General features: G+C 34.9%; 1 protein-coding gene across 3 annotated transcripts in view; it reads left to right on the top strand.

Annotated features, from left to right (window-relative positions):
• LOC145691901 (N-acetylglucosamine-6-sulfatase-like) overlaps positions 1-14,721 on the top strand; it is a 265,742-nt gene that overhangs the window by 240,624 nt on the left and 10,397 nt on the right. For all 3 annotated transcript variants that reach the window (XM_081767223.1, XM_081767209.1, XM_081767215.1), the window contains 5 exons: positions 70-273; positions 5,363-5,527; positions 10,120-10,293; positions 11,506-11,707; positions 13,336-13,715. In XM_081767223.1, coding sequence (XP_081623349.1) covers positions 70-273; positions 5,363-5,527; positions 10,120-10,293; positions 11,506-11,707; positions 13,336-13,715 — 1,125 coding nt within the window. The remainder of the gene's footprint in view (positions 1-69; positions 274-5,362; positions 5,528-10,119; positions 10,294-11,505; positions 11,708-13,335; positions 13,716-14,721) is intronic.

Below are 14,721 nucleotides of genomic sequence, written 5' to 3' on the forward strand. Positions count from 1 at the left end.
ATAAAAGTTGAATAAATTTACACATGAAGTGTTGTTGTTCCTACTTATTAAATAATTCTCATATTTTAGTTTGCAACAACTCCGATTTGCTGCCCGAGTCGTTCTTCCATTTTAACCGGAAAATATATCCATAATCATCATGCAATTAATAATTCATTGAGTGGAGGTTGCAGTAGCACGTCTTGGCAGAACGAGCAAGAACCTCAAAGTTACGCCGTTTACTTGCAACAAGCAGGATATACTACATTCTATGCTGGAAAATATCTTAATCAGGTAAGTTTTAGCGTTTAATACGTATTTAATATAATATCATACTTTAAGGTATAGTAGACTTATATCTTAGTATGTAATTTTAAAAATATAGGATAAAATTAATTAGTGGTTTGGTTTTATCGTCATTTATTGAAAGACTTAATATCGAAATCAAAACAGCTAACATAAATGAAGACTCGCTTTTGAAAACAATGTAAGTGCCACCTTGAAATTGTTTCACTTACAGTATTTTATTATTTTAAATACGTTTATGCCTTAGTTAGAGTTCCATACTTCGTTACATGCTAGGTTGTATTTCTTAGCAATAGCATTGCCTATTTTGTGACGCGTGAGCACAATTTACTATCTTTTGTCTCTACTGATACACTAACTATTGTTTTTGGCACTTACATTGTTTCCTACAGCGAGTCTTCAAATACTAATTCATTATTTGTATAAGAGCATTCAAAAACTTCCATAATCTGATACTTTGAATATTGTAATTTGTCATATCATCACCTCTGCTGAAGCAACATGTCAACTGCCACACGTGGATTTCTATGAAGATAATTTCCCCCTTTCCTTTCCATTATATCATAATCTTTAGTACAACTTACATACAGTACAGAACATACACTAACCATAATTTACCTACCTGTCAATTACTAACCGTACAGTCATACCTTCTACTAACTGAAATAGATTATGGGAAAATAGGTTATGGAAAATACTTAAACCCCCTTCTTGTCCCTTTGGACACTCATTTCAATGAAATTGTAATGATAAAAACTCATAAGATATTCTACTTTGGGGATAAATTTTGTATCCCTTCATTCCCTTAGGATATCCCCTTTAATCAAAGTGGCATGATAAAAACCTAGCTTGACGTAGGTATTATGTTCCAAAATTCGCTTCAAGGTATTCAAACATTTTCCTGTGATGCAATCACAAACAACAGATAACGTCAATTTTAATGTGCCAAAAGTAATTACAGAAGTTGGCCCCTTCCCTTTTGAGAACAAAATTTTTCGAAAGTTCCAGAAGATTTGTCTACTTATTGTTCTATCAACTGAACTTGGGCTTAAATAACATTTAAAATACCACCAATAAGTTTAGCGACCCCAAAAACTATGGATTCGATAGTAATCTCGGTCATTTCGGAAATCTTATTTCTCTCTCTTTTCATATTTCGTGCTGATAAAATGATATAGGAGTGTCACTATTCATCTCAGCATTTCCGAAAACGGTGCATTCGACACTAATGTCGGTAGCTTTAGACATTTTGCTTTCAACCTTCTCATCTGCCACTTTGATGGGAACTGAACTTGAAATTAAACGACATTTGGAGTGTCACTATTCATCTCAGCAACATTAACATTGGTCATTTTCGATTACTTTTTAAAGGTCATCCCTTCCTCCCTCTCGTAGGAGTGCTCGCAGGTGTGTCGTACGTCAACAGCATTTTTTTTTTTTTTAATTTTACGTCTTAAGTATACTAAGTTGGGTTTTAAACACTCCAACCGTTCCAGCTATGCTGGGATATTCGTACACAAAAATATACTCCATTTTTACAAACAGATACTTATCAATTTTATAGAAACATGTCGAAATAGTTACCAGATTAAATCAATGTAAAATTTGAGCAAAGTAAGTCATTTTTAATAAATAATACTGTTATCGTTTCGGCGATGTATCATTGCCTTCATCTGACACATTATGAAATAAAATCTAAATGTTACAGTTTATATATCTCGGGAAATGAGAGAAGATCAATTTCAGGAGCCAATGAGATCATTTCTTTTCTTTTAATAGCTTTTAATTCCATACGAATCTCAACATCTAATGATTAAACGTTTGATATCATTAAACGTTGAGATCTTACGCAATTAAAAGTCGTTAAAAATGAATGGAAGGATCTCATTAGTTCTCGGACATGTCATCTTATTTTCTTTATATATATATATATATATATATATATATATATATATATATATATATATATATATATATATATAAGCTGTAACATTTAGATTTTATTACATAGTATGTCTGATGAAGGTAACGATACATTGCCGAAACTGTAAAACTAGTATTTATTAAAAGTGATTTCTTTTGGTCAGATTCTACTTTGATTGAAGCCAACGCAATTCCGAAGCTAGAATGAAAGGCATTCAGTTACCAGATTAATATGGCGCTGGAATACTTGTCATCTTCAGAACAACTCTGATGCGGTGTGAAATTGACTCAGACGTCGTGAGTGGTAGCAAGTGAAATGTTACATGATTTTGCGTGCAATGCATCACTCAGTTCCATGAAAGAGGATACAGACGGATATGTGCGTCGGATTCGTGAATCTAGAATTGATCGAAGATATACCTCAATCATGTTTAAGTCCGGGAATTACACGGGCCACGAGAATTGTTCATCATCACACCGAACAGCTCCATGGTGTGAATGGGCGCACTGTAATCCTGGAATATTGCTTCATTGGCTGGAAACATCATCTAGACCATAGATATACAGAGTTCCCTAAAATGGCGATACAATCACAGGCAATGATGCGACCGGTAAGCGTCAAGACAAGACCCACTGAAAACTAAGACATTGTGGCGCACAGCATCACAGAACTGCTGCCATGTTTCACGTGGATCTTACGCTTCTTTGGGCGTCGGCCACACATAACCACGGTTAAGCTTTGAAATAAGGTTAACGATGACTCATTTGACTACATCACACGTTTCAAGTCACCAGCGGTCCATATTACATGTTCACAACACCATTGGCATCGTGTTAAAGTGTGGTGGTTCCTTGTCGGCGGTTTCGCCCGTGAAACCTAAATCTGTAGTGGACTGTGACTGTCGATACAGACTATGGGAGATGCTGCTTGAGTTCTTCCGTCATTTGCACCGCAGTCGCTCGACGGTTCTGGGTGACAAACTGCTTTAACGCTCGTCGGGACCTGTCACTAAATATTTTCTTCCAATCACTGTTCTTCTCATTGATGGGGTTTTAACATGAGTTTTGTAGTCCGTTATCGCTTGGCCTCTCAAGACACATCACACTTGCCACTTTCGTCACGCTCGTACCACATAATCGAGCACCAACTATTTGGAAATCAGAAAGATAACCCACCTTTACATTATCGTTTTCTTAGTTCGTTGCACGCTACCGTCCTACTGCTTCTCACGTAGTACGGAATTTGCCCTAGCACATCATCATCAACAACCCAGTACTTCAGTGGTCGCCGTCTAAATATTGCCGCTCTAGACCTCTGACGTGTTTTCAATTATAGGTGTTTGCATTAAATTTAATATGAATATAATTCTATGATATTAATTACTGTACGTCACTCAACATAACTTAATAGCATAGCCATAGTAATAACTTAGTATAAACTACTCCGTCGGTCATCAAAATAACCACAGAGTTGCATCGAGAGCAGCATACCAAAGGTCCGTTATACAGCTCGACATACACATGGTTAGCATAATAATGGAAACACTTGAAGAACATGCAATTTACCGTATTAACGTAGCGTCGGGCCATCGTTAGCATACAGCCAGTAGTAATTCTCATGAAACTAAGGAATAATAAGTCATGAATTGTTTTCGAAGTACTATTGTACCATTCCCAATGTAGTGTCCAGTCAGTGACGAAGAATAGGATATTGTAATGTCACATGTGATGTAGTGTATAAACAATTCCACATGCCAGTGTTTACAAACACCACCACGTGGTTTTGGCAAGAGAATTTCACACCAGATAGATCTACAATCACTTGCAGACGACGGCTTCTAGCCCCTCCCATGGGGCAGCAGCGCCACCGCCACCCAAGGAACCCTATAAATTGGCTGGACGACAATAATTCTGTACCAGTTTTCTGGTGACCCTCCTACTGTTTGCCACAGAACACTAGGAGTAACCTAACCCCAGGCCTCTAGTCTGCTACGCCACTACGCCTATCCTATCTCCTGGCTTAGCCTGCTACGGGGCTTTGTCTGGTAATCCTAACCTCAGCCGCTTAGCCTGCTACGGGGCTCTGTTGGTCACTTAACCCTCCTCTGCTTGCTACGGAGCATTGCGTCCTTAATACCCCCTGCTTAGCCTGCTACGGGGCTCTGTAGAGATTCTATCTGCGATCTTAAGGTCAAAGACTACCTATAACTAACCTTGTATACTAGAGATTATTTGTACAGTATTTTGTAAAAATACTTTTATAGTGAAAAGTTTTATAACAAAAACCGGTAGTGGGAGTCTATTCCGGACACACTTTTTATTAACGCTCTACCTATACCTATATGGGACAAAGTTTAACAATATCTTCTCCGCATTCTAAATTCCAGATTTGATCATAGATGTTGTAGTTTATCCAGATTTTTCATGAAACTAAACTTTGACATCTCCAGCAGTGTGAATTAGCGGAATAATTGAATAATTGGTGGGAAACAACATCTAGACTATATGTTGGACGATGTCACCCTATCATATTTACGTAATCTTTGGCATTAATGCGTCCTGTAAGCGTAAGAGCATGACCCACGGAATTCGGGATACCATGCAATGGCGTCTTATAGAATCAAAGAGCCGCCGCCGTATTTCACGGTAGGAAGGAGATTGTTCGGAACATAAGCATGTGATGCACCATTTGGACATATTAGATCCTCATGGTTGGAAATAAATAAATAATATTTTATTCGCAAAATGTATATTTCAAATTTTAATACACTGAAGTTACAACTGCAAATATTAACTTACAAATACCTGAATCTCCCTCCAATTTTTATGGAAGTTTGGGGAGTCTTGTCTTCATAATTTTAGCCTTTCATGAGATATACTTGAATTAGGTTTTTCTCTCATGTATAATAAATTAAGTGTTCAAGAACTTGTAACGTTTATAAAATCTTCAAAGAGAAAATCAGACTGACCCTGTAATAAAAGTATAATATCAGAATTCATTATCACGAAGATACAAATGTCCAAATAAAATAGTACTGGTTAATACTAGATATATACATTTAATTATTTTTGTTTTTGATTTTTATTATAGAAAACTCAAAATTATTTAGCACTAATACTAATCAGCAAATTTGCATTAATAATTTCATTTCAGTATGGAAGGAAGGAGGTTGGAGGTGTCGAACACGTTCCTCCTGGTTGGGATTGGTGGATTGGTTTAGTTGGAAACTCGCGTTATTACAACTATACGTTGTCTGTAAACGGGACTGCAGAGGAGCATGGAGATGTTTACGAAGACGACTATTTGACTGATGTTGTTGTAAGTTGAAGCCATTCTTATTCCGCACTTTTTAAAATCTTATTGACATTTTAATAACAATTACTTTAAGAGCAATCTTACAGGACTTAAGAAGCCATTTTTGCACATATTATATATGAGAAGTCCTTTGTCTAGAATTATATTGAAGGAATTATTTTTTATAAGCAGGAACCTATACTTATAAAACAAAATACAAGAAGTTGCGCAAAACAAAATACATTTCACAAATAAACTTAGAAGTCTTAAAGGAGTAGATTTTTGCGGTGTTTGAAACATAAAACAATACGCATATGGGCAATTTGTCAGAATATCATTGAATTGTATGTAATAGGGAACGAGCAGGCAAAGTGGTACACAAGTTATAAATGGCGTAATATTGTCGGAGAAAAACACAATAATCAAATATTTTGCACACATATGAAAAGCTTGGACCTTCTGCCACACTATATAGCAAAACGGAAAAAAGTGATTAAACATGATGATGATAGACAGGTTTTAATATCGATATGCAAAACGTACACTCATGTCCAAAATTATTGTCGCATGTCTATAAATATGTTGTTGTAGGAATAGAATTTTCTAACGAATTCGCCCGGTATTTCTTATAATGTTAGTATGTGTATAATCGCCAAAGACATATGGTGCTGAATTTCATGTCAAAAGAGCAGTAAATAAGAACAATAGAACGAAAATAAAACTTTCTTATCCATTTAGTAACATTTTGTTTTACTCACTCTAATTTTCGTATTTATAATTCTTTTGCTATGAAATTTACCACAAATATACATTTCCCAATTATACACATAGTATCAGTATTAAAAGTACCCTGCAAAATCATTAACATATTATATTGCTAAGAGAGGACAGTTATAGATATGCGACAATCATTTTGGACATGAGTGTACATCTGTACAAGTATAAGGTAAAAATTACTACAGATTACAGATTTGTGATACACTAATACATTTGTAAGAAGTGAAAGGGGTGTAAAAATACAAGAAAGAAATGTTTGCAAGCAGCTATTGCATATTTGTCAACTACAACTCTTTCTTCCTGGCATTCTGAAAACTTGTTCTTTTTCGTATCGTACGTTTTTCTTCTATTACTCGTGAGCAAAGCTCCACACGCAGTTTTCCATTACGTCATAACGTCATCCACTTGCCTTATTATGTTTTGGTCCATTGTGTATGTTTCCGGAAATGATAAAATTCCACTGTGCCCGCACAATTCGCGTAAAATCCAATGTATCATTATTCTGTTAAAAATCTAGTGCCCCAAACATTCGGCTACGCAGTTACTCCAGAAAGTGAATATTCTTATGGAAAGATACTCGTGTAAAGAAATGGTTCAACTACTGCATATTATATTAAATCCCCACTCCATTTGGAAAATAGACTGGGGATTTAATGTAAGATGCAAAATCACTCAACACCAGAAATGCTAGATCGACTGAAAAGAGTAAGGAGATGGAGAAAATCCCATCTCAAGAGCTAATGGGTCGTTTGAGAACAAAAAGATATGAAATTTGTGGAAAATTTGTGGGCACTTGAAATTGTACCCGAAGATTTTGCTGCTTATACTATGCAACAGTGGTCGAAGCGAGACGGTATGCAGTGGTATGCCATACCGTCTTTGGTTTTACAATGATCTAGATATATTCAGTATGTCAGAATATGTATTTAGAAACAGGATTATTACCGAGTACCTGACACTCGAAGTGAATTGATTAATTGTACAGGTAAATGTATATATGTCTATGTATGTATTATACTACACTATAATTAGGCATTAAGCCTGTTGTGTTGTTTTCTAAATAAATAAATAAACATACCGTCACTGGAGAGTAGATGCTCAATACCTGTAATAAATTCATTTTCACGAATAGCTTTGCATGTAAGAGGATTTTATTTTTTATGTAGAAATAATTTCTAAGTTGACAACCCAGACATTTTTATCATCATTTTCCTACCTACATTTTCCTATATATATATATATATATATATATATATATATATATATATATATATGTGTGTGTGTGTGTGTGTGTGTGTGTGTGTGTGTGTGTGTGCATGTGTGTGTGTGTCTGTGTGTGTGTGTGTGTCGTCTTGCCTTAATACATATAAATGCCGTGCTTTGAGCATGGGTGAGTTAAGGGTTGTCTGCTGTGGGGGCGGATCTTCCGGGAATTTCGATTACCCCTTAGTTGAGTGAGGGATCCGGGAGTTTTCCCACAGGAAATTGTTAATATAAAACTCGGTTTTTGAGCATTTTTGTGTATAATTCTCTATAATACAATGTAAGAGGGATATTTTTGTATGTTTTTCAGAAAGTTGTTGATGGGGGATGAAAGTCTTTCCATGTTCGCCCTCTCCCCGTAACTATAGAGAAGTTCTCCAATGACAATTATGTAAACAAAAATGCAATCTTTTACACAACATACTCTCACTGTATTTCAACATTTAGATAACCAGTATGTCGAGTCAAAATCTTAATAAAACATATCGCCTGTGTTTTTTTCCACTTCGAACACTGGTATGCAGGCAATGTTATAGCCTACCTCGAAGGTAGACTTCGAAGGATTTTTCACGGATTACAATAGTGTGGTCAGAGTGAGAAGGCAAAATCTCTCAGAACAAAATGTGAAAGAACTATTAATTTCGTCCTTCGAGAAGTGAGGTCAGAGAGAAACTGCATGTTAAGTACGGAATGAAACATATTTTGTATTAAAAACATATAGTCATCTGAAGCAAATAATTTAGCTTTTTCTGTGTGTTCAAAAATGCAATTTCTGCTTGTGAATGTTTCTTTGATGAAGTATTGGATGGGGGAAAGAGTTTTCTATTTGTAAACGAACAACTCAAAATATTACATTATATTCTATGTAAATGAAAAGTTTAAAGTTATTTTGCAGAAAGCGTCATCCACATTTTCCTAGGAACGTGATGAAGTTTCCTACCCATTGCTAAGATATCTGTGTTGATACTTGTTTAAGATAAGTCTAAAAGTATGTTTATAAGAGCTACGGAAATTAAACCGAATTCAGGTAATATAAAAATAATAAAACAGAATTTGAGAGGAAATTAAAAGGAAAAGTTCAGGTCACTATTTATGTCTAAGTTTTCTGCGTCATAAATTTTTAGATCTGTTTTATATTTCGGAAATTTAATATACGTGCTACAATGAGCCAATAACTGACTCAGTAGTTAAAACAAAAGCAAAAAAATACAAAATAAAAATTTAAAAAGTGGTAGAACACTCATTTGGACTCAGTTGTTTCTGGTTCAATCCCAAACCAAATGAGCTTGTAGAAAATATCGTGTCTTGTTTTTCTCGGTATTCTTTCGTTTCCTCCCACATTCTTATTCCACGAATTTTCTCATAACCATTCACTTAATTTATTCGTCCCTTAGCTTAAAAGCTGTAAATGTAGAACGTTAAATTAAATATTTCATTCTTAAATTGCTAAAAAAAAAATGTTGCATATTGTCAAAAATTGTTTTGATGTGTTATACTAATAAAATCATCAAACTATGATCGTTGTAATTTTATTTTCGTGAGGTAATAATACTTTAATAACTAGAAACTATGTGGTAATAATAGAACATAATTATATATTTAATTATCCATGTCTTCGTTTTGTAGTCACGACTCTTCTTATTGCTTATTTTGAAACTTATCAGTAATTTTGAATTGCTTTTGACACAAAATTAGAATGAAAATTTCTTCGTTCTACGAGGTTTTTTGACAAACTGTTTTTGATTGTACTAAATCGCTTTGTACAAAACTAGTCCACAGTGCTAGTTAGCATTATTATAATCACTGTGTGTAGGATAAACTAATTAATTCAACTATTTAGGTACGAAACTCACTCCGACAATTCTACTATTTCGTTTCCTTACGTTTTACTTAACGACTCATTACATTACGAAGTTTAGAGCTAATAATGTTCATAGATTATTTTGCCTAGAAATTTTCTATATTTTCTAAATTTCTCTGATTACAACTGAAATTTCAATAAATAATTTATGTTGGTTAATGCTTTATACTATCGCCCTTCAATTTACGAAAACAGAAAAATCACACACTTAGCAACTTGCAAGCTTACAACAGATGATGAAGGTCTCCATCATTCTGGCTAATGCATACATTATTGCCTTTTATGCTCAGTGTATTGAAGTTTTCCTTTCGTGATTTTTAAATAACCCTATACAATAAAACTGACTAAGTATATAAATGTTTTCTTTCGTGATATATTTCAATGAATACTGAGTTAACATCAGTTTCGTTTTATTTTGAACTCCTATTAATGAGCTGATTTAGTTCAGTATTATTCCAAGTAAATAATAATATTATAATGATTAGCAGTACTAGAACTATTGCTACAAGTGCAACTTTCACTATTTTGAGTGAGTAAAATCAGTTTCAAGATGCAAATATTTATCTTGGTTTGTTTATAATATAATGGCTAATAAATTATATTATTAACATTTAACACAATTTTCATCTTTGTTATTCACTTAATCTGTTACACACTAAAACATAATTCTTGATGTTTGTGTTCAGAATACATTATAAGTCATTTTTGTTTTTAGAAACGATATGGACTTCAGTTTCTAAACCAACAACATGTGACAGATAAGCCGTTCTTCATGACTATCGCTGTTCCAACTCCTCATGCTCCATTTACTCCAGCACCACAATACAAGGACTATTTTCTGAATGTTACTATTCCTAGGACACCTGATTTTAACACAGCTTCGAATGAGGTAGGTGGTAAGTATTTGACTTCAGGAACTGAATGATCAATATCCGTATATCACAATATCTATAAACAATTTTGTAATTTGCTGTGTAGTTGGTCCACCTAACATATCCCTAATTTGTATTTCCCGATGCTGCAGGTAATGCACCATAGATTATCAACGTAACACCGTTCTACGCCAATGTGCATTTATCAAATTCCTCTACAAACTCCAGAATAACTCAGAAACATCGATTCATAGTAAATTGTTGCAATGAGCACAACACAATGGAAGTAATATATGTCGAAGCTTTAAAGGTTTGGGCATGATGATTGCAACTCATACGTAGGACCAGCCACAATCAAGTAGACCGTCAACCGTCACAGCCGATGGAAACGCATCAGCCATTGAGAAATTCATCTAAAAAGACAGATTTATTACCACGAGATAGACCACGAAGCACCCAGGTATGGCAGATGGATGTGTGTTAACGCTAATCCAACAATTCACATATACAGATGACTTTGTGCTGGCTGGGTTCGACAGTTCTTGACAAGGGAGATTATGCAAAACAGGAAAATCATGTATAGCGCTCACTCTTGTGCACGAGATGTCTAGTTCGATGCTCCCACCCAATGGTCTTTGAGTTAATCAATCATCATGTGCGTGCGTTTTTTCGAAGTTACACGGTTTCCTCTCACTTTCTTCATTCTCCCATTATTATCCACCTCATTTTCACCGTCTTCCTTAACCTTGGAGCATAAACGTGGGACATCAAACTCAAAAAAAAAATGGAAGAATGTGTGTGATGATCTTCTGCCACTGGATGACCCAGAAAATCTACATGATATCCATGCTATTGGAAAGAAAGTGTAAGCAGAAAGAAGCTTTTCAAAAAAAATGTCCAGCTCTGAATGAAATCAGCAACGAATTTAATTGTGTTAGTGACGCATTTTTTGCTGGTTTCTTTCAGCGTCTATTTTCTGACTTTTATCCCCTTACTTATGTTCATTTGTTAAAGTTCATTCGGACTATACTTCATACAGGTAAGTATTTATGACTTTTCGCCGAGTTCTGGCTTCATTATTTTTCGTTACTAAAGAAAATCAAAATTTTCATAAGTGTGCAAGTATTGGTGTCTTTCTTTCTACCTATAATATCGGATTGTGTAATGTACATATTGATAATACTTTATTAATTGATAATAATGATGATTACCGATATATTTATTTGTAGGATAAGCATTGGTTGGTTCGAATGCCCCCATCTCCTCTGAACGACACAACATTGACAGAGATAGAACGTATCTATAGAAATCGCTGGGAGGCGTTGCTATCTGTAGATGACCTAGTGGCTGAAATTGTAGAGAAGGTGAACCTTATACAGCAACTGAATAATACTTTTATAATATTTTCATCTGATCATGGATTTCACGTAGGTAAGAATGTAATAATCTTTTTTGTGTTCACAAGAATATTTTGTATTGATAGAAATATGACTCTTACATCTCCAACAATATAAATAAAATACGAAGCTATGAAGCTATGCTTCGCTAAATACTCTCTGGCATATTCAATACGACTTTTTACAGTCATGACCCAATCATCATTGTGTTCTATTGTTTCTTGAAAAGTATTAGCTTTTAGTGGAATTAGTGATCCTTCCACTTACCGTCATATCTATCAGGCTCACCACAAAACAAACAGCTAAGAACAAAACAAAATGCTGGCGAATTTGAACGCAGAATACTTGCAGATGTCTCTTCATCAGATGGTATTCTAGATTGCATATCCTTCTTGATTTATCTGAAATTCACATACTTCCTTCGGTATGCTTGATGTACTTTTTTCTAGGTTTGGCTCTCAGTGCAGCTGCACATAATTCACTCGCTTGGCATTCCTTCTGAGATAAATAAAATTAAAATCATCGGTTACAGTTCAGTATTCAACCATTCAGTCATTTGAAAACAATAACCACAAATGGAGTTACATTTACACTTACAAGAAGCATAAAGGGCCTACTATGTGTAGATAATGAAAAAAGTACAGGGTGTCTCAAAAGTCCTCTGACATAGGGTAACACTGTTGTTATCAGAGTTACAACAAAAAGTAAGAGGGAAAATCGTCTCCAAAAATGTTTTAAGTCTAAAGTTTTAAATCGGACGAGCCGTTGGGGCTATACACTTTTATACGCCCAATGTTAAATGAAAATGCAACGTTGACATTTACCGGGATCCACAACATAAGTGAATGAAGTTACTGTCTTTTACGCTAACGTGTCGATGGCCAGCTCACGTTTCAAACATGCCTCCATTCATCATACTCTTACAAAATTTATCCACCTCCCGGGAAATAGTAACGTTGCATTTTCATTTAACATTGAGAGCATAAAGAGTGTACAGCACAAACGGCTAATCCGATTTTAAACATTCATTCATTCATTTTAGATCTAAAACATCACATTTGGAGACGGTTTACCCTTTTACATTTTGTTGTAACTCTGATAATAAGTTACCTTATATCAGGGGACTTTTGAGACACCTTGTATATTAGAGGTATGTTCAATGCCTTATTCGAAAGGACACATAATGGTGAACAACTTTTATCAGGGATGTTGAGCCTGTAATTTTGTTACAAAGTCACATAATTACTCCGTTTGTTACTATGTCTGTCGTAAATGACTACCTACGTCGGCCATATTGGATTTAACGATCTTCCAGACTGAATATTCTTGAAGACTTTTTCAGGTGGTTTGCTTATAATGTACTCAGCATCATTTTGGTGCATGTTTCATTTCTATTACCATTTGTTCAAGGTAAAGTGTCTTTTTTTACGTACGTTGACTGGACTAATGTATCAGATACTGTTTGTACTTCCAGTGCAAATTTCTCCCTTTTACTGAAGCACTTATTAAAAACCATAGCAAATGTGGTTATAAACAATAATTTCTATAATTTTAATTCAATTTTATTTCGTATTACTAAAAGTAGATTTTGTTATTTCTATGCAAGATATCACGAATTTCCTTTGTCGTTATCACTATTTTGTTTGTCGATTATTTTTTTAGGGCAATTCGCTCTTCCGTGGGATAAACGTCTACCCTATGAGTTTGATATAAGAATTCCTCTCCTTGTGAGAGGTCCTGGAATTCCCGCTAAGAAAGTGATTTCAGAAATAGCATTAACCATTGATTTTGCGCCAACCTTCCTTGATATGGCTAACATAGAACAAGTAGAAGGCATGGACGGAGAGTCATTGTTGCCTCTTTTAACTGGTAAGGAGAGAAGATTCAAAAATCGGGGAATGAGGAAAACTACGTTACTGCAGAAGAGACCTAAATCTCTACAAGAAACTTGGAGAGAGGCATTCTTAGTTGAATACCATGGAGAAGGTGAATCGAGAACTGTCTCTCCAGATTGCCCCTGGAAAGGTGATAACACCGTTTCTGTAAGTAAAAATGTATTTATCTAAATATTTATATATGTGACATAATGTTTGGATGTATGGTAAACCTGAATCGAGGAATATATTCCCTTATCAGTTGGAGTATATATTCCTGGAACTCTAGGACTACTTACTGGAATTCTAGGACTACTTAAGGTTTAAAACACTCCTTTCTTTCTTCCTACATTTAAAAACTTCTCCTTTAAAAGAAATCTAATAATATGTCAAAACTGTTTCTATGTATGAGTAGTTATGTTTTAACCCTCGGACTACCAACCGGGAGGTACTTTATGCCCACCACAGTATACTATTTGTTATTACTCTTCTAATCGTTTCTTTAAAATTGTAAAAAGATATGTTATTGCTCAACATATTTAGCTAAAGCGAATACGTTATGGTGGTTCAAATTTAACGTTAGTGTGTCTCATAAAATTTGTTTGTACTGTTCACTTGTTTCTGTAGATTTTGTGAGAGTTCCTAATTTGTTTCCTTTTGCGAGATACATTTCATCTTAATCGGTGGGCACGAAATGACCTACCCCTCTTGGTAGTCCGCGTTACAGAAAATACCTAGGTAGTGCGAGAACTGATAAGCTATCTTTCTTAGAAAAAATGTATTATTATCATAGATGGAAATACACAGCTAAAAAGTGAAAAGTAAACACCGAGAAAGAAGTGACGTATTTACGTGGGCACTGAAAATATGTGTGCAGGTAAAGGGTTGTACATTCAACTTCGCGTTGTGGATGCAATAGTAAGCGAGTACGAAAGGTATTTGAGAAATGTTGGAATAACCCACGGATGACAGCACCACTTCCAAAATGAGTACGTTGTTATAAACAATCTTCCGCTTTTATACTTTGCTCTATTGTGTGCATCAGTAAACAACACATCAAGTTGTCGATCGTTGTTATCATGCAATTGCAATCGTACATCAAAATAAGAGAAAAAGTCCATGTAGACGTGCATAGTTTCAGAAATAATGCTGTCCAAAATAATGGAAAAGCTAA

The sequence above is a fragment of the Thermobia domestica genome, chromosome 1 (genome assembly GCF_964235325.1).
Source record: "Thermobia domestica chromosome 1, izTheDome1.hap1.1, whole genome shotgun sequence".
Classification (NCBI taxonomy): domain Eukaryota; kingdom Metazoa; phylum Arthropoda; class Insecta; order Zygentoma; family Lepismatidae; genus Thermobia; species Thermobia domestica.